At 44.6% G+C, this 18,264-nt stretch overlaps 1 protein-coding gene across 1 annotated transcript in view; it reads left to right on the plus strand.

Moving 5' to 3' along the window:
* The window catches only part of DNAH5 (dynein axonemal heavy chain 5), a 266,064-nt gene that overhangs the window by 121,393 nt on the left and 126,407 nt on the right, over window positions 1-18,264 (plus strand). The window contains exons 37-44 of the mRNA XM_060244379.1: window positions 2,026-2,213; window positions 4,278-4,472; window positions 6,046-6,180; window positions 7,690-7,797; window positions 8,376-8,529; window positions 11,162-11,308; window positions 14,521-14,762; window positions 17,150-17,326. Of these exons, the coding sequence (XP_060100362.1) occupies window positions 2,026-2,213; window positions 4,278-4,472; window positions 6,046-6,180; window positions 7,690-7,797; window positions 8,376-8,529; window positions 11,162-11,308; window positions 14,521-14,762; window positions 17,150-17,326 (1,346 nt within the window). The remainder of the gene's footprint in view (window positions 1-2,025; window positions 2,214-4,277; window positions 4,473-6,045; window positions 6,181-7,689; window positions 7,798-8,375; window positions 8,530-11,161; window positions 11,309-14,520; window positions 14,763-17,149; window positions 17,327-18,264) is intronic.

The following is an 18,264-nucleotide window of genomic DNA, read 5'->3' on the forward strand; positions in this document are numbered from 1 at the left end:
TGGCTCTCCCTGCTGGCCAGCTGACTGGGGGTAGGGGGGGGAGCCTGTAAAACTGAGGAACGCCCCCCTAGCCAGCTGACTGGGGGTAGGGGGGAAGCCTAGTTTCAATCCTCTTCAGTGACCATTTGTAAGCAGATTTTGCCATTTCACACAGCAGAATCCAGTTGCAAAGTGTGTTATTTAGTGTGTGTGAAAGTGCCCATAGTTTTGACCAGGGCTTTGTTTCTGGAAAAAGATGTTCCAGAACTCTCAAGAGGAAGAGGAGGGAGAAACACACAGGATTATTTGAAACAATATTATTTTCATGTGCTATGGACCTATTTTAAAGCAGTTTCCCTTGGTGAGAGCAACGAGTCTCCTGCACTATCTGGCTGCTTCCCCACTCACCTGCAGCCACTACCAGGCATCCCCTCATTTAAATATTATTTTTTTAAATTTTTATTTTAATATTTTTGTGACATCACAAGTGACATCATGCTCCCCCAGTGACCCTCATGAACTTTCAGATGTTTTTTGAGAGTTTTATTTCCACTAAGAGGTTCTGGAACGCCATTCTATTGTGTTCTCCAGGAAAAAAAGCCGTGGTTTTGGCCTCAGCCAAACTAACTTATTGCAGAGTTCAGCCTTCTGTTAAACTCCCCATTGGAACTTCCCTCCTCTAACCCCCAAAGGGAAACGAAAGGTCCCCTGTGCAAGCACCAGTCGTTTCCAACTCTGGGGTGACGTTGCTTTCATGTTTTCACGGCAGACTTTTTACGGGGTGGTTTGCCATTGCCTTCCCCAGTCACCTACACTTTTCCGCCAGCAAGCTGGGTACTCATTTTACCGACCTCAGAAGGATGGAAGGCTAAGTCAACCTCGAGCCGGCTACCTGAAAACCCAGCTTCCGCCGGGGATTGAACTCAGATAGTGAGCAGAGCTTAGGACTGCAGGACAGCAGCTTTAACACTGTGCCACGGGGCTTTTCTTTATCTCCCCCCCCCAAAAAAGCCAGTCCATGCATCAATTGGCAGGGCTTCTCCACTTGCCTTCTGGGTCTGTGGGGTATTTTCTGCCTGCCACTGTCTTTCAGAGAGTGTCAGGACTGAATGAGCTTATGAACCTGGTTCTTCTTTCTTTGTTCATTTGTTTAAAACATTTATATGCTGCTGCTTCAGATATCTATTTATATGAGCTGGTTCACAAAGTAAAACAAGTTAAAAACACTCATCATTAAGCCACAACGATTAAAACCAACACTGTAACGGCTCTTATCCCAACGGCATGCTAAGCCCTGTTCACACGTTGCAGTGAATGAGCATGGGGTCCATGTACTGTGCACAGTTGGTGCTGAGTAATTTTCATATTCTGGTCAACTCATGTACAGCTAAGGGGTGGCTGGAGATCTCCTGGGATCACAACTGATCTCCAGGCAATAGAGACCAGTTCCCCTGGAAGGTGGGCTCTGAAGTCCCCCTTCTCCCAACCTCCCTTCCTCAGACTCCACCCCCAAAATCTCCAGGTGTTTCCCTAGCCAGAGCTGGCAACCCTGTGTCAAGTTCAACCTGTGATTTCAAACCCAAGTCTTTCCAGGTGCTGGTCCCCAGTTTCATTGTTAGCTCTTTCTCTTCCGAGACAGACATCTTCAGTGTGTTACGTGTGTTCACTGTAACATGTGAACAGGGCTTGTGAAGCAGGCATTAAGTCTCTGAAGCTGAGTCCCTCGGCTGAGCCTGCCTTCGGTGACCATGCTTTGAGTTGTGTTTGAAATGCTTGACAGATTTCCCACTAGCCTTATGCTGCCCTCAGACTCTTCGGGCCTTTTTTGTGTGGCAAGCAGAAACTGGTTTTTAGAGAATCTTGTTTGCTGCACGAAAGAGGCAAAGCTAGTTGCAGCCCTGGGGCAGATAGTGTGAAATCCAACCGAAGCCCTGCGGAGGAGAGGAGAGTGAGAGCGGCATAAGGCTAGTGGGGAATCGGTCCTTGGGTGTCCTGGGCCTCTCCTCCTCCTTGAAGATAAGTGGTGGCTTCTGTTTTGTGCTGAAGGTCTTGCACAGTCCGGCTCCTGGGGCTGCTTTGATGAGTTCAACCGCATTGATTTGCCGGTGCTGTCGGTTGCGGCGCAGCAGATCGCAATTGTTCTAACATGTAAGAAGGAGCGCAAGAAGAACTTCATTTTTACGGATGGTGATAATGTGGAAATGAATCCAGAATTTGGACTCTTTTTGACAATGGTAAGCACTTGGATAACAGCAGTGAGTGATAATGGCTTCTTCATTGAAATGGCTGCCTTTGTCAGCTGTGTGGCTGGAGTGGGTGAAGTACATGCCAGGATTGCCTGGAAGACAAACTCTGGCCAAGTCACTCTGCCCCCTTCTGCTCAAGGCGGCTTAGGATGTATTTAAAGCACACATCCATAAATGCAACCAGGAAGCAAATTAAAACAGCATTATGACATTCTTATATCAAGCTGTTCATTTGTAAACCAAAAAAAAAAAAAAAACCAGCAGCAGAAAAACCAAACTGAAGCATTAAATGGATCATAGGGTGTCACTCCAGTATTGTTTCATCTGCAGACTCCCAATCTGCTTCCAAGCTCAACTCAAGGTGTCTCCAGGGTTTCCTTCTCCATATGAACCAACCCATCCACCCTGGCCATCTTTGGAGGCTCCTCTTTGGGTGCCCCCCCTGTCGTCTGAGCTTAGATGGGTAGCAGCCCGAGGAGGGGCCTCCTTGGTCGTGGTGCAAAGACTTTGGGACTTGTCCCAAGGAAGGTTTGTCTGTGTCCCTCTGTCATTGTCTTCAACCAGCAGATGAGAACTCTTTGTTTGGTGTACCTTCAATACTGGCCCTCCTCCCTGGTTGTGTTGCTATGCACACTTGTATGTTTGCATTGCCATGGCCCAGGATGACCCAATCTCATCATATCTTGGAAGCTAAGTAGGTTCGGTCCTAGTTATTTCTTGGGAGACCACCAAGGAAGCCCAGGGTTCCTATGCAGAGATAGGCCATGGCAAACCACCTCTGACGGTCTCTTGACTTGGAAACGCCATGAGATTACCATAACTCAGCTGCAACCTGATGGCAATTTCCATTACAACCATGTTTTTATTGAATTGTTATATAGTCAAATAATTAATTAAAAACCATATACATGGTGTTCTGATGTCTGGATGTTTGCTGAAGTTTGGTATCAATTCTTGCCAAAGCAGGGGACTTTACATTAGAGTATAATGCTTCAAACTGAGTTAACATCTTTAACTAATCAGAAGATGGTAATTTACTAAGGGAACAAAGTAGATTAGAATCTGCTAATTCATAATGAGCATCCAATCCGTTCAGTACATCCTACTCAACAGAACACCATGTTCCAACATTTCCTGCTGGGAGAAGATCTAGTTAAATCAATAAAGGTGTGTGTGTTGGGAGAGAATCATGATTAAACTTTGTACTTGGAAGAAGACAGAACTTTCCAGAGGAATCAGTTTTTGTTGTTGTTGTTTAAATGAGGGAGCTCACTGGTTTACCAGAAAAGCTTTTGGAATTCTCCGAAAACAGCTGTTAAGGGTTAGGATGTTCACAGCCTTGGGGACCCATTTGGGTGGAAAGGTGTCATAGAAATGTTTTACATGCATAAATATAGAATCCATAAAACTTTGGTAGCTGAATAAAAGGAAAGAGAAAATGGTCAGGAAAACCAAAGCATATGAAGCATGGCACCATTCTGATTTTATGGAAAGGGAGAGAAAATGCTTGCATCTGTGCAATTGTTGCATTATTTCCTAGCTGGTCTTCACGTGCAGTATATGTTTCTGAAGATACACACAATCCTCAGATTCAGATTTCAAAATGGCCAAGGGGTGGTGGATGCCTGATTCAGGGCAAAGCATTTACGGTAACTTGAACCAATTTAACTGATTGCCAGCCGATATCCTCAAGTGGGTTTGTGGAGTAGGGCAGGGGTGGCCAATGGTAGCTCTCCAAATGTTTTTTGCCTGCAACTCCCATCAGCCCCAGCCATTGGCCATGCTGGCTGGGGCTGATGGGAGTTATAGGCAAAAAACATCTGGAGAGCTACCGCTGGCCACCCCTGGAGTAGGATCTTGGAGCCATGTATGAGGTATCATAATTTTAGACCAGACAGATTCCACTAGTGAAAATAATGCTGTTTATTGTAGAGGATGTGTTTTTTTCGTTCAAAATGGCACTTCTCTTGTTCTTTTGTGTACTGCTACATACGTTTGCCAATAATGAGACCAATATGAATGCCAGCCCAATTGATCACTCTCTCAAATCAGAACCCTGGGTACGCTGGCCGCCAAGAACTGCCAGAAAACCTGAAGATCAACTTCCGTTCAGTGGCAATGATGGTCCCAGATCGACAGATCATAATTCGTGTCAAACTGGCTAGCTGTGGCTTCATTGATAATATTGTGCTTGCAAGAAAATTCTTTACTCTGTACAAACTCTGCGAAGAACAATTATCCAAGCAGGTATGGGTGGTTCACTTGTGTTTCAGGACGAGATTCACAATGCAGTTCTCAGCCAACCTACAGCCTTCTTGGCCTGTTTGACTTACATTGTCTATGAAAAGTAGTGGATCAGACACTACAGTGCAGGGGTGTCAAACATGTGGCCCGGGGGCCAAATCAGGCCTCTGGAGGGCTCCTATCAGGCCCACGAGCAACTCACTGTTGCCCGCTTCCTCTCTTGCTCCCTTCTGAATCACAGCTTGCTTTGCCAGGTTTGTTCAATCAAGCTACAGAGCAAAGTCTCTATTTTCTCCATTGGCTGACCAGCACATGAAGTAGCTTACGTACAAACACTCACAATGTCCAGCCATTTCATGTTTTCCTCTGAGTCTTAGGCTCAAAGCATTGAACATGAGATTTCTGTAATGAATGTCAGTAAATAAAAAATAGAAAGTTTGATTCCTAGCAAACTGGCCAGGTATCAACCAAACAAACTCTCTCTTAGCGAGTTTGGTATAGTGGTTAAGTGTGTGGACTCTTATCTGGGAGAACCGGGTTTGCTTCCGCACTTCTTCACTTGCAGCTGCTGGAATGGCCTTGGGTTGCAATAGTTGTCTTTGAAAGGGCAGCTTCTGGGAGAGCTCTCTCAGCCCCACTTACCTCACAGGTTGTGTCTGTTGTGGGGGAAGAAGATAAAAGAGATTGTACATCGCTCTGAGACTCTGATTCAGAGAGAAGGGTGGGGCTTAAATCTAGTCTTCTTCTTCTGAAAACATAGGTAGAGTTTATTACTTTTGACACAAGAGCTACACTTCCTAGCACAGAGGCTCGCTTGCTAGGAGTAAAGCTGCTGGTTACTGGTAGAGATAAAATAGTCAAATTGTGTGGTCAATTGAGCCCCCTTTCCCCTCCCACCTTTTGACACAGCAAGTGATATCACCAACCGACATAACTTTCCTTTCCTTTCACACCCTGAAGGCCTCCAAGGCTGTTCTCATTTCCATGTGGTTGGAGGAAGAATCTACTTCCAGGCGCCAGTTCCCTGTTTCTATGACAACTAGATAATAAATGTGGTAACAGAAAGCCACACCTACACTACAAACCTACAGAACATCATCCCCCCCCCCCTTTTACAGCATACAAGTTGACAGGCAAATACATGAATGAATATATGGCTTTAACCCATGTCAGGACACCATCCTGACAACTAGAGATGCTGGAGATTGAACCTGGGACCTTCAGTGCTCCTTCATTGAGCCACAGCTCATCCTCAAACCGGGTGGATATGAACATGTTATGCTTCCTTATATAGAGACAGACCACTGGTCTACGTGATGTTTTGAAACTGCACTGTGTCACCTCACATACTCATTGCTACATGTTACAAGTGAGAGGAGGGACAATTTTCACTGCCAGGTCCATGTTCTTCCTTATGTTTCATTTCACCTAGAAACTGATTTCCAGTACTGGAGCAATCTCCATTGACATAAAATATGCAGAAGCCACTGATGACAAAACGGCTGACTTTTTCTAATTATTATCATAAAATGTCTCCAGTAATTTCCCTGCCTAAAAACCTTTGCCCCCTTGCTAGGTGCACTATGATTTCGGGCTCAGGAATATCTTGTCTGTGTTACGGACCTTGGGAGCAGCCAAAAGATCAAACCCGGATGACACAGAGTCCACTATTGTGATGCGGGTCTTGAGAGACATGAATCTTTCTAAGCTGGTAAGCCTTGAGTAGACAAATTCTAATCCAGCCTGTGGTGTGCTTGCAGAAATGATTAGAATAATAAAAAAAAAAAATCAGTTTCTTCTAGGCAATTTCTTTTCACTGAACTTCTGTTTCCAAAATTACTTCTGTGATAAATCATTGCTGATTCTACTGTTCACTTAAAAGGCAGAAGTGGTCTTCATTGATCCACTTCCTTATCTGTGGTATCCATTTTCTGTTGATCATCTGGAGTTCTGTCTGAGATTTATAGGGTTTGCTTTTCCCTGTCTGCACTAGAACCCCTTCACTAGGCATCATTTCTTGTGTCCTCATCTCTATCCCTCTTGGTTGTCTGAAAGCCACCTTGTCTTTTCTTCTTCTTCAGTTATACCTGCTATCCAAATCAGTCCTGAAGCTTAGTTTTCATCTATGAAAAACCCATCCCTGTATATATATTGGTGTGTTTTTGCTGATGCTAGTTGCAGAACTGGCTCTTGGCAACACCTAAGCGATAAATTTGTTTATTTTGTTTGTTTATTACTTTAGTTTCCTATCCCACCCTCTCTGCAAGTGGACTCAGGGTAGCTAACAGTCAGTTCAAAATAATTCAAGATTACAACTTGAAACAATAAAATAACAATCAAAATACATTTCATGGTGCTACTCAAAACTTCAGTATAGGCAGGATCATAACTTTCTTTGACAGTGATCCTATAGTGATCGTAATTCCTCATGAGTGATATTGCTCAGCAGTGTAGGGTGGCAGTGAATCTACTGTGGGCCCCCAGGCAAAGATTTCTTCCACCCCCTCAGCCCAGTGCCTGGGCTGCCTTCCCATAGCATCTGCCCCAGGGTGGCCAGAGTCCTCAGAACGTGCACCTTCACTCCCCTGCCCTGGTAACCTCCGGATGGTGCTACTTGCTGAGGTACAAGGGAGATGATGCACCTGACACATTCCTCTGAGGGTGGCTGTTTCACGGGCCTTGCCCATTTCCCGGAAACATGGGGTGGAGCTGCATGGAAGGACTGGTGCTCAGAAGAGCCGCAGGGGGCTGTCAAAGCACTGAATGTATATTGCTGACCTAGATCAACCATTACTGTGCCTACCTTCCTTACCATCTTCCTTAAACCTTTTCAGGCATTATCAATGTGACAGGCCTCTTTGTCACAAGCTTCCAATCCCAGCTATGGTAGCACTTCTAAGTCCTATCACTTCTGTGTAATCTATCACTGTGTTCCTCACCCTGATTGCCTCGGCTGTCTCTTTCTTGCTCTGTCCTCCTCTCTTTCCTATCTGTATTCCCCTCTTCCCTCTCCAGGCTGCTGAGATGGGAAGCTGTGCTCTGTCTTTGCCAGCACTGCTGTGGAATGGGCATGTCTATTGGTGAGTTGTGGCTCTTCTCTGTTGTCTGGAACGGTGCCAGATTCCAGCAGCGCAGCATGCCCAGAAATCCTATTGTAAACGAACATTACTGCATTACAAACAATAAGTGTTCTGTTGTGGGTTTTTGTTGTTGTTCTCAGATTGATGAAGATGAACCCTTATTCTTGAGTCTGATTGAAGATTTATTCCCCAGCATACAGCTAGACAAAGCTGGCTATCCAGAACTTGAGGCTGCTATTAGCAAGCAGGTAATGCTAAGGCCTCTTTTGCAAGGTGCTCTTTCTTCAGCTTGACAAAGAAACTTGCTGGTGGACTAACCCTTGAAGGGCAGCATCAGTTTCATTTTCTCAATCCAAAGATGCAGTGAAGAAACAAAGTGAAAACAATGGACAGAATCATGAGAGAGACGAGGGATTTTTTACTTTAGTTTACAAGTCAATATGTTCAATGAGCTATATGTACACAAAAGAGCCCCAAAAAGTAAATTTTGAAATCCAGAATGTTTATGCCAGGATGAGAAGAGGTAGCCTCAATAAAAGACATTTCCCTTCCCCTGTTGTTAGTTCAGAAAGTAGATCCTGAAAATGTTTTGTTTGTTATTGTGCCAGAAACAGTCCAAATGGTGGGCCTGCAGCAGTAACCACTGGTTCAGTGGGAGCTTCTTTTGCCTTCTTTCATGCAGTTGATTGGACTCTGGTCCAGGGAAACTGAAGCTGCAATAACTCTGGATCTAGTCATAAAGATTCATTTTGGGTTGTTTGTTAAACTGGCCAAAAAAATCTGATGAGATAAGAAGTGATGTGCTTCTTGGCGGCTGTTCTGGCAGGTGGATGGAGCTGGCTTAATTAACCATCCTCCCTGGAGACTGAAGGTGATTCAGCTGTTTGAAACCCAGCGAGTGAGGCACGGCATGATGGCGCTGGGACCAAGCGGGGCCGGGAAGACGACGTGCATCCACACCCTGATGAAAGCCATGACAGGTACGGAGGAGGCTTTTGCTCTCAGGGCCAGCCAAACAATTGGAGCCCAACACTGTGTGATGTTCCACATGATCAAAGATCCCTGAAACCACTGAGTCTTTTCTTCTTCTCTGTAGGTGTTCTCTTTTCTTGGTGTATTTTCCCTGCTGCTCTAGTCATTATCATCTCCATAATTTTCTTGCTGGCAACATCACAGATACTATGCTGACAATTGCCAAATATGTTTCTGCAGCTCTGAGACTACAAAGTATTTAATGGTTATCTTGGAATTTAATTTATTCAATTTTATTCTAATTTACTTGTAATAATTTTACTTTTGTCAATGACCTCTTTGGTTATAAATTGCTTAGCTCAGAGATCTTGGTTTTATTGTGTTTGAAACTTTGTTATATATATTATATATATATATATATATATATATATATATATATATATATATATATATATATATATATATATATATATATATATATATATATATATATGTAATTTTGTTTTGTCTAAAAGCTTATAAGCTAAAATACACATATCTGGTAATAAATGGAAATGGTTAAGAGGATATATTTGCAAGAGGATATATTTGCAATGACCTGTATCCATCCATCTGCTGGTAGTGGGGAAGATACAGTTGTTCTCCTCACACCAACAGCAGTCCCTTTAGACCACCCAGAAAGCCTATGGATTGTATAGTGTTGCCCATGTAATAGCCACTGTTTGGAACTGTTTAGTGACTGATATCTAAGAGGTAATGGGCTTTATTTTGAAGCATTATGATGACATGTGGTGAAAGAAAATGCCAGAAGTAAGTTATACAGGCATCTAACTAAAGCATCTAATTTTTTAGTGATTTGTAAAAACTAGAGTGTATCAACAATAATTTTATTATAAGTGCTCAAGAACAAACAAGTGGGTTTTGATTATTTAGTGCAACAGTGAACAAGGAAACATTAAAGGTGGAGCAAAGGAAATAAAAGCCCTGACATGACTAACTATATGTTCCCTTCTTTCTGATTCCAACCAACTCACCACTGTTTGGATGAGGAAGATCTGATTGCAGCCAGAACATTTTAGTCATCTAAAACAACTTTTAAAGTACCTTATAAAAAGTCCCACAAAGAATCTGCATGTTAAAATTTGATGACTTGAGGGTTATAACAGTAAAAAAAGAATTTAAAAGAGTGTTATTTAACCCTTTAAACCATTTTAAAAAGTCAGTTTAAAATTTGTTAAAAGATTTACAGTTTGGCCTATTTGTCTTGCTTTTTGCCTTCTGGGAACAGAACCTGAGAACAGTGTATCTGGATGGGGGACCAGTGGCTAAGGGTTTTTCTTCATTATCATATTCTTCTCTTTCTTGTTCCTATTGTGGGGGGAGGGGGTGCCCTGTTCTGCATTTGTTTTGCTCCCTCTAGTGGTCAATTCTGTATTACACCTGTTTATGTAATGCATCTAAAACAGCCATTTAAATCTGCAAGGAGGTATGCTGGACATAAACTGGTGTAATATTGAATTGACTACTTGAGGGTGTGACAACACATGCAGAACAAATCCCCCTCCTGAAAATACAGGAACCATCTTCTGGGCAAGGAATAGGGGTCACTGGGGGAGGTTTATGGGGGAGGTATTTGTGAAGTTCCTGCCTTGTGCAGAGGGTTGGACAGATGACCCTGGGGGTCCCTTCCAATGCTATGATTCTATGATTCTAATCTACAAATGAGAAAAATGAGAATGCAGAAAAGCCATAAGTAAAAGAGAGAAAAAGTTGTTTTAAAATTGTACCAGCTCTAGTATTTTTGCTTAAAAATGAGAGCTTTTGAGTACTATAGAAATTGCTGCTTTGGGGATATGATTTGAGAATTCTTTGTTGTCTCTGGTCTAAATGGCTGGCCTGTGCTAGGTTGCCTGGACTATACTGAATGTAAAGGACTCAGGAAAAAGGATGAATGGGCCAAATGGGTGACAAATATATGAACAATCCCCAGTTTCTTCTAGTTCAGTGGAGATCTGGGGTTGCCAATGAAAAGGCATGTAATTATTCTTTGTGGAAACTATTTCTGTCAAAGATCTCCCTTCCACCCACTCCCCTCCCTAAAATAGACACTGTCTGTAAACCAAATTTAAGATGAAGCCAGTGAGTAAAAAATACTAGGGCATGAATCAGGAGGAAAGGTGGACCTGCCTCCTTCAGCAGTAGAGATGGCTAAAATCCCAGTCTAAACATAATCGGTTACCCTTTCAGGGACCCGTTTGAAGTCTCCCCTCTTCCTTTGTGGTCACAAAACATCTCTTCTTCAATGTGATTGTTTCCCTTTCATCTTTTCCATTTGCAAAGGCTCACCAGTCATGGTGCAGCTGCAGACAATGCTTTGCCTCTCCCTTCAACTGTAGTGACCTCACTGCTGACTTCATAAAGTTGGGTGTGGCCATAGCAGTCTCCTAGGCTACCTTGGTCTGCAGTTTGGTTTCTCTCCTCTAGTCCTTAAACAAGATTATATGCTTTATTCTAACTACAACTCATTCAAATTAATGGGATTGAAAAATGTGGACACTGAAGAATGAAACAGTAGTACAAGACCCCCATATGGCACCTGAAATTGTACCACAATGCTTTTTAACATCACTGCTTCTGCAGATTGTGGAGAGCCCCACCGTGAAATGCGGATGAACCCCAAGGCCATCACAGCCCCTCAGATGTTTGGACGTCTGGATGTTGCAACAAATGACTGGACTGACGGGGTTTTCTCCACACTTTGGAGGAAAACTTTGAGGGCTAAGAAAGGTACTCAAAATGTATCTTTGCTGTGTGAAGTATCTGTGCCAAAAGAAAAAATATCCAATAGAGAATGTATTTGCATTTAGGGTGCCTCAAAACCTCCTTGAAGCCCAGGGCTTTCTCTCTCTTTGACGGGGCTCCGCTGAAAGCGGCGCACCGGGTCAGAAGCCTGGGAGTTCTATTGGAGCCTTCATTATCAATGGAGGCCCAGATAGCAGCCGCAGCCAAGTCAGCCTTTTTTCATCTGAGGCAGGCAAAGCAGTTGGCCCCCTTCCTGGAGCTTCGGGACCTGGCAACAGTGATCCACGCAACGGTCACCTCGAGACTGGATTACTGTAATGCCCTCTACATGGGGCTGCCTTTGTGCCGAACCCGGAAGCTGCAGCTAGTGCAGAACGCGGCTGCCAGACTGTTGCTGGGGCTTCCAAAGCGGGAGCACATACAGCCAGGGCTGCGTGAACTGCACTGGCTGCCAGTTATATACCAGATTCGCTACAAAGTGCTGGTTATCACCTTTAAAGCCCTATATGGCCGAGGACCTGCCTACCTCAGGGACCGCCTCTCCCTGTATGAACCCCAGAGAGCACTGAGGTCAGCAGGGAAGAACCAAAGGAGGTAAGACTCCAGAGCACCCGTACCCGGGCCTTTTCAGCGATGGCCCCACAGCTGTGGAATCAGCTTCCAGAGGAAATGCGGGCCCTGCGGGACTTTGAACAGTTCCGCAGGGCCTGCAAAACCATCTTGTTCCAAGCGGCCTTCACCAGCTGAAACTACTAAACTGTCAAATAAATTTGCCAGTGGAATAGCACTAAATGTATTAATGTTTTTAGAATGTTTTTAGAATTTTAATGGATTTTAATTAATTATAGTTAAATGCTATTTATTGTATAATGTATACATTGAGTTTTGCTGTTAGCCGCCCTGAGCCGCTTGGTCAGGGAGGGCGGGATACAAATAAAATGTGACTGACTGACTGACTACTGATTTCCAGCTTTTTGGCTATTGTCTTACCAGTTTCTATAAACATAAATACAATTAATCCTTTAGATGTCACTGTTTCATTTTGTTTCTCCCATATTGTTAACAGAGCTGAAGCTGGTGTAGCACAAATGGTTTGATGTGTAATCTTTGCCATTTCTACAAAAATTTTCTCCTAAAATTGTGATGCTTATGGGGCATGACCATCACACATGAATGTAATCACCTTGCTGATTACAATTTCTCCAGCAGTTTTAATTTGTATTCCCTATCCTTGCAAGGCATGCTGGAGCAAGATAACATCTTTGTAATAATTTCAAGGAATTATCTCTGAGAGTCTTCCATATCTCATTCCAACTATTTTGTTCTATCTTTGTTCCAATATCCTTTTCCCATATTAATTTCAAACCATTTAATGTACTTGAGTCTATCTCAATTAAATAAGCATATATTTTAGAGATTACCTCTTTTGCACTAGTCACATGTTGCATTAAAATTTGATCAAATTTTGACAACTTGTCTGTTCATAGAATGTTTTTATTGTATTTTATTGTTTTATCATATGTTGTACTCCTCCCTGAGCCCTTATCTTTCAATTTGACATAATTTTCTGGTTTATCTAGACAAGAAAAATGGGGATGTAGCCGATTCTTAAAAACCAGTTGAGGCAGTAATATCTCTGTGGGATCTTTGGGGGAGGAGGAGGAAGGAGCCATGGCAAGGGCAGCAGGACTTTCCTAGGAGCAGAACCAGCTACATCTGAAGGCTGGAATTCCCACACTTTCCTTATTATGGCTGTGACTTATTTGGCTGAGCTTTATGGTGGACTTATGAGCACAGACATTGTTACCAGGCTGGTTTATAGAATGCTAGTTTGAGCAACAGATGTTCTTTCAGGTGCCAGTGATAGCCTACTGTAAGGCCAGTTCAGCAGGCACCTGAACCCATTCCTATTTGCTGGAAACCGGGTAGAAGGAACAGATTGTGCACTTAGGATCTGACTGGAGAAAAAAATTCTCTGAGCTCCGTCTGAGGGAAGCCGTTTCCTCAGCCACTGCTTCTGGGGACTGTCTACTTGAAGCATTTCTCTAGAGACCTCAGGGACATGGATGTGGGTCTTCTTCCCCATCTTATCCTCACTATACAACCCTGTGAGGTAAGTTAGGATGAGTGACTGTGTGACTGTTCCAAGGTCACACAGCAAGTTTCATGCTCTGCTGGAAACAGGGGGAATGAAATTGCTGAGCAGTCGGGTTAGAACGGATAAAAGGAGGTACTTAACATGTGGAATTCACTGCCACAGGAGGTGGTGGCGGCTACAAGCATAGCCAGCTTCAAGAGGGGGTTAGATAAAAATATGGAGCAGAGGTCCATCAGTGGCTATTAGCCACTGTGTGTGTGTGTGTGTGTTTATATAAATTTTTGGCCACTGTGTGACACAGAGTGTTGGACTGGATGGGCCATTGGCCTGATCCAACATGGCTTCTCTTATGTTTTTAAACCTGCTTGCTTTTCCACCTGTTCAACTTACATATTTGTAAACAGATATAGAACATCACTGATTTCCAGAACTTCCATCAACAAAGGAAACAGACCCAGTAAAGCTGTTTTTAAACTACTTTGGGGAAACCCCAGAGTGCAAAGCAATATATTGATGCTCTTATCACAACCAATGAAAATTTCTACAGAAGATATTGCCTTGCATCTAGAACTTTATGCATATAAAGTGAGGACTGTTTTTTCAGCATGTTGGTTTCTCCTCTGTCAAGTGTAATGGTCCAGCTGCCATTGAGAGGGAGCATTTATTTTACGCTTATGGAATTAGACATCAAAGTAAGGTGTATGAGAATTTTGTAGGTTTTATTTGTGTGTCCCACCTGTTCACTAAGTATTTCCGTTTCACAGCAACCATGTGAGGTCAATTAGCCTGGGAGATAATGGGGCTGGAATTAGTGGAAGTCCTTTACTCCAGATGAAGGAGAATTCCCCTGATGCAAGACTGTCAGAAAAGTAGATCCAGCCCAGTGACCTGTGGAAGGCCTCTCACAGAGCTTCAGACCTGCAGATTTTGACTTGGATTTCCCTCAGTCAAGCCCAGGACTTACCACTTTGCCACACTGAATCTGTCTCATCACCAGGGTTAATTCTGTGCAGGGATATCAGAGCATTGCAGGAGATAGGGCAATATTTGGTATGATTTAAAATTTCCTTTGAATGAAATGTCTTTTTCTGGGTCCTAGGAGAGCACATCTGGATAGTCCTTGATGGCCCTGTTGATGCAATTTGGATTGAGAACTTGAATTCAGTACTCGATGATAACAAAACGTTAACACTTGCAAATGGAGACCGAATCCCTATGGCCCCAAACTGCAAAATCGTCTTTGAGCCTCATAATATTGACAACGCCTCCCCGGCCACCGTGTCGAGGAATGGAATGGTGTTCATGAGCTCCTCGGTTCTCAGCTGGAGCCCGATTCTTGAGGTATAAACACCTGCATCTTCAGCCCTTTCTTTTCACAGTGCTTCAGCAGCTCAGTGTCAGCGCAGGGGCATTGAAGTTTCAAGAAGGAACAGACTTGTCTTTGTTCAAAACAAAGTTTCCATTTATTGATTACAGCAATGCTATTCTCTACGCAGGTTCATTAATACTAATAACAAGAGGGGTGCAAGCATGAGCATTTAAGGATACACATCAAAGCCTAGGGGTTTTAAATCATTTCCCATAATAAAACTGGGCTCTTCTGTTGAAAGTAACCAGTTCACATATCTGTTATCTCCCACCTACATAGTCTGTCTCTCCTCCCCTGCTGTGGCCTTGCTCGGCTCTGCCAGGCGCCTGGGAACTAGCTAGATGTTTTGCACTTCAAAGACCTCTGGCTCCTTAGTTCCCCCTCCCGGCCATCTTTCACGTTCTCCTGCAATACTATGGTTAGTAAGGCAAGGGGTGGTAGGGTTAGTTTAGCACAGTGGTGGGATTCAAATAAATTAACAACAGGTTCTATGTCCTAATGACCATTTTAACTATACCAAAAGATATACCGGGTGGAGCTAGGAGACATTAGGGGTGGAGCCAAGATCAAGGCTGTGACAAGCATAATTGAACTCCAGTTCTGGCCCACACATTTAAAGGGACGGCACACCTTTTCAATGCCTTCCTTTCATAGGAAATAATGAAGGATAGGGGCACCTTCTTTTGGGGCTCATAGAATTGGACCCCCTGGTCCAATCTTTGTGAAACTGGGAGGGTATTTTGGGGAGAGGCACTAGATGCTATACTGAAAAATTGGTGCCTCTACCCCCCAGAGCCCCAGATACCCGCAGATCAATTCTCTATGATTTTCTATGGGAATAAATCTCCATAGGGAATAACAGAGTTCCCAGCAGACATTTCCCTCCCCTCCCCCCGCTTTCTGACGACCCTGAAGCAGGGGGAGGGCCTCCAAATCAGGGGATCCCCTGCCCCCACCTGGGGATTGGCAACCCTAACTACATGGTAAATCCAGGTGCACTGAGGAAAATAAACAAAAGGAAAGGCACTAACTAGGTACTCACAATCCATGGAATATCTGGCCCTTGCTCCTTGTGTGCTCCAGGCGCACATGCAAATATCTTTAGCATCATACCCCTCTGTCATCTTTCAGGGCCAATGCACAAAAGTGAGTCAGCCGAGTCCACCCTCTTCTCCGATTTTACCTGAGGGGACGGGAGGGGAGAGGAGCAGGCCGCTGTGCGCTGCTGCCGCTGCTTTAGCAACCCCAAGTCTGAGTCCTGGCCTGCCTCCACCCTCTTCTCTGCTTTTACCTGAGGGGACGGGAGGGGAGAGGAGCAGGCCGCTGTGCGCTGCTGCCGCCGCTTTAGCAAGTCCGAGTCCTGGCCTGCCTCCGCCCTCTTCTCTGCTTTTACCTGAGGGAACGGGAGGGGAGAGGAGCAGGCCGCTGGTACAGTTTTATAAAACTGGTACTATAAGCCTGTAGATACACATTCAGAGGCTCATTTTTCATTGAAGGGCTCCATGCGAGGCTTGTAGATTCGTGTTCATAATATACTGGCACTTCCCAGGGTGATATAGAAAAAATAATTAATATCAACTACCATTTTAAAGAAAATATAACAAGCTAAAAAAAAAACCCAAAAGGAACCTTCTGAAGGGAAAGTCCTCCAAGCCGCAGCAGCTGAGCGAAGCCTCGGTCTCCCTGCATGCGTGGCCCACAAATCTTGAGCGCTGGAAATCAGCTGCAGAGGAGGGCTCCTGAGTCCTGAGGACGGCGAAGGCGATGCACGCAGCACACCGCTTTTAACACAGAGCGGAGGCTTCTGAAGGCACACAGAAGCCCCACCCCCTGCAAACGCGCCAAAAGCGCTCCTAAGGATGGCGAAGGCGATGCACGCGGCACGCCGCTTTTAACACAGAGCGGAGGCTTCTGAAGGCACACAGAAGCCCCACCCCCTGCAAACGCGCCAAAAGCGCGCTAGATTGGCTGCTCTCTCCTCCGGAGGTGGGAAAATCTCCCCAGCAGCCACGCCGCGATGCGGTGGGCTGCTGGAGGCTCCTTCGTGGATAAAAATTAAAAACAGGCGCCCGGCCAACAACCGGTTCTGCCGAACCGATAGCACATTAGGTATCGGTTCTGCAGAACTGGTGCGAACCGGCTGAATCCCACCACTGGTTTAGCAGTAAATGAACATTTCAGGCAATAAAGCAAACTTCAAGGCATACAAGCTGACACTCAGTTGCTTTCTGGCCTTCAAATTCTTCTGAATGCATCTGTAGAAAAAATGAATAACCATAACATCTCTAATTTAAATTCCTGTCAAGAATTGCATTATACATTTTTTTAAAAAATGTGGTTCTGCCATTGGCTTTCACAGGGGTTCTTGAGGAAGCGATCACCACAGGAAGCAGAGATTTTGCGCAAGCTATATACTGCATCGTTCCTAGACATGTACCGCTTCAGCATCCAGTCCTTGGAATACAAGATGGAGATGCTGGAGGCCTTTGTGATAATGCAGAGCATTAATATGCTGCAGGGCCTCATCCCTTGTAAGGTAAAACCATATGTGATTCTTAAAATAATCTAATTTCATTTCAGTAAAACCAGGGCTTGATTTTGTAGAGGAACTTCTTTGCCTATTAGGCCACACACCCCTGATGCAGCCAGTCCTCCTGGGGCTTACAGTAGGCCCTGTAAGAAGAGCCCTGTAAGCTCCAGGAGGATTGGCTACATCTAGGGTTGCCAAGTCCAATTCATGAAATATCTGGGGACTTTGGGGGTGGAGCCAGGAGACTTTGGGAGTGGAGCCAGGAACAAGGGTGTGACAAGCATCATTGAACGCCAAAGGGAGTTCTGGCCATCACATTTAAAGGGACTATACACCTTTTTAAATGCCTTCCTTCCATAGGAAATAATGAAGGCTAGGGGCACCTTCTTTTGGGGCTCATAGAATTGGACCCCTTGGTCCAATCTTTTTGAAACTTGGGGGGCATTTTGCGCAGAGGCACTAGATGCTATACTGAAAATTTGGTGCCTCTATCTCAAAAAACAGCCCCCCCAGAGCCCCCGATACCCGTGGATCAATTACCCATCATTCCCTATGGGAATCGTTCATGGAGGTGCATGATAGCTGTGGGGGCGGGGCTTCCCCCGCCAGCCAGCTGACTGGGGGAGGGGGGAAGCCTGTAAAACCAGGGGATCCCCCTCTGGGACCTGGGGATTGGGAAGCCTAGCTACATCAGGGGGCATGGCCTAAGGAGTTCCTGCTACAAAAAAGCCCTGAGTTAAACTCATTACAAGCAACATCACCCTTGCACAGCAGCCAAGAAGGTCAGAGTGCTTGCTCCGGCTGCAATGCCACTGAGGATGTTCTCCGCAGCTGAGAATGAAACGTCTGGAAGGAAAACTTTCTCCAATAGAACATGGCACTTGAGCCCGAAAGATTCTACAAACCCTAATGATGTTACCAGCCGTGAAAACCTGAAATCTTTG

This window comes from Heteronotia binoei, chromosome 7, assembly GCF_032191835.1.
Source record: "Heteronotia binoei isolate CCM8104 ecotype False Entrance Well chromosome 7, APGP_CSIRO_Hbin_v1, whole genome shotgun sequence".
NCBI classification, from domain to species: domain Eukaryota; kingdom Metazoa; phylum Chordata; class Lepidosauria; order Squamata; family Gekkonidae; genus Heteronotia; species Heteronotia binoei.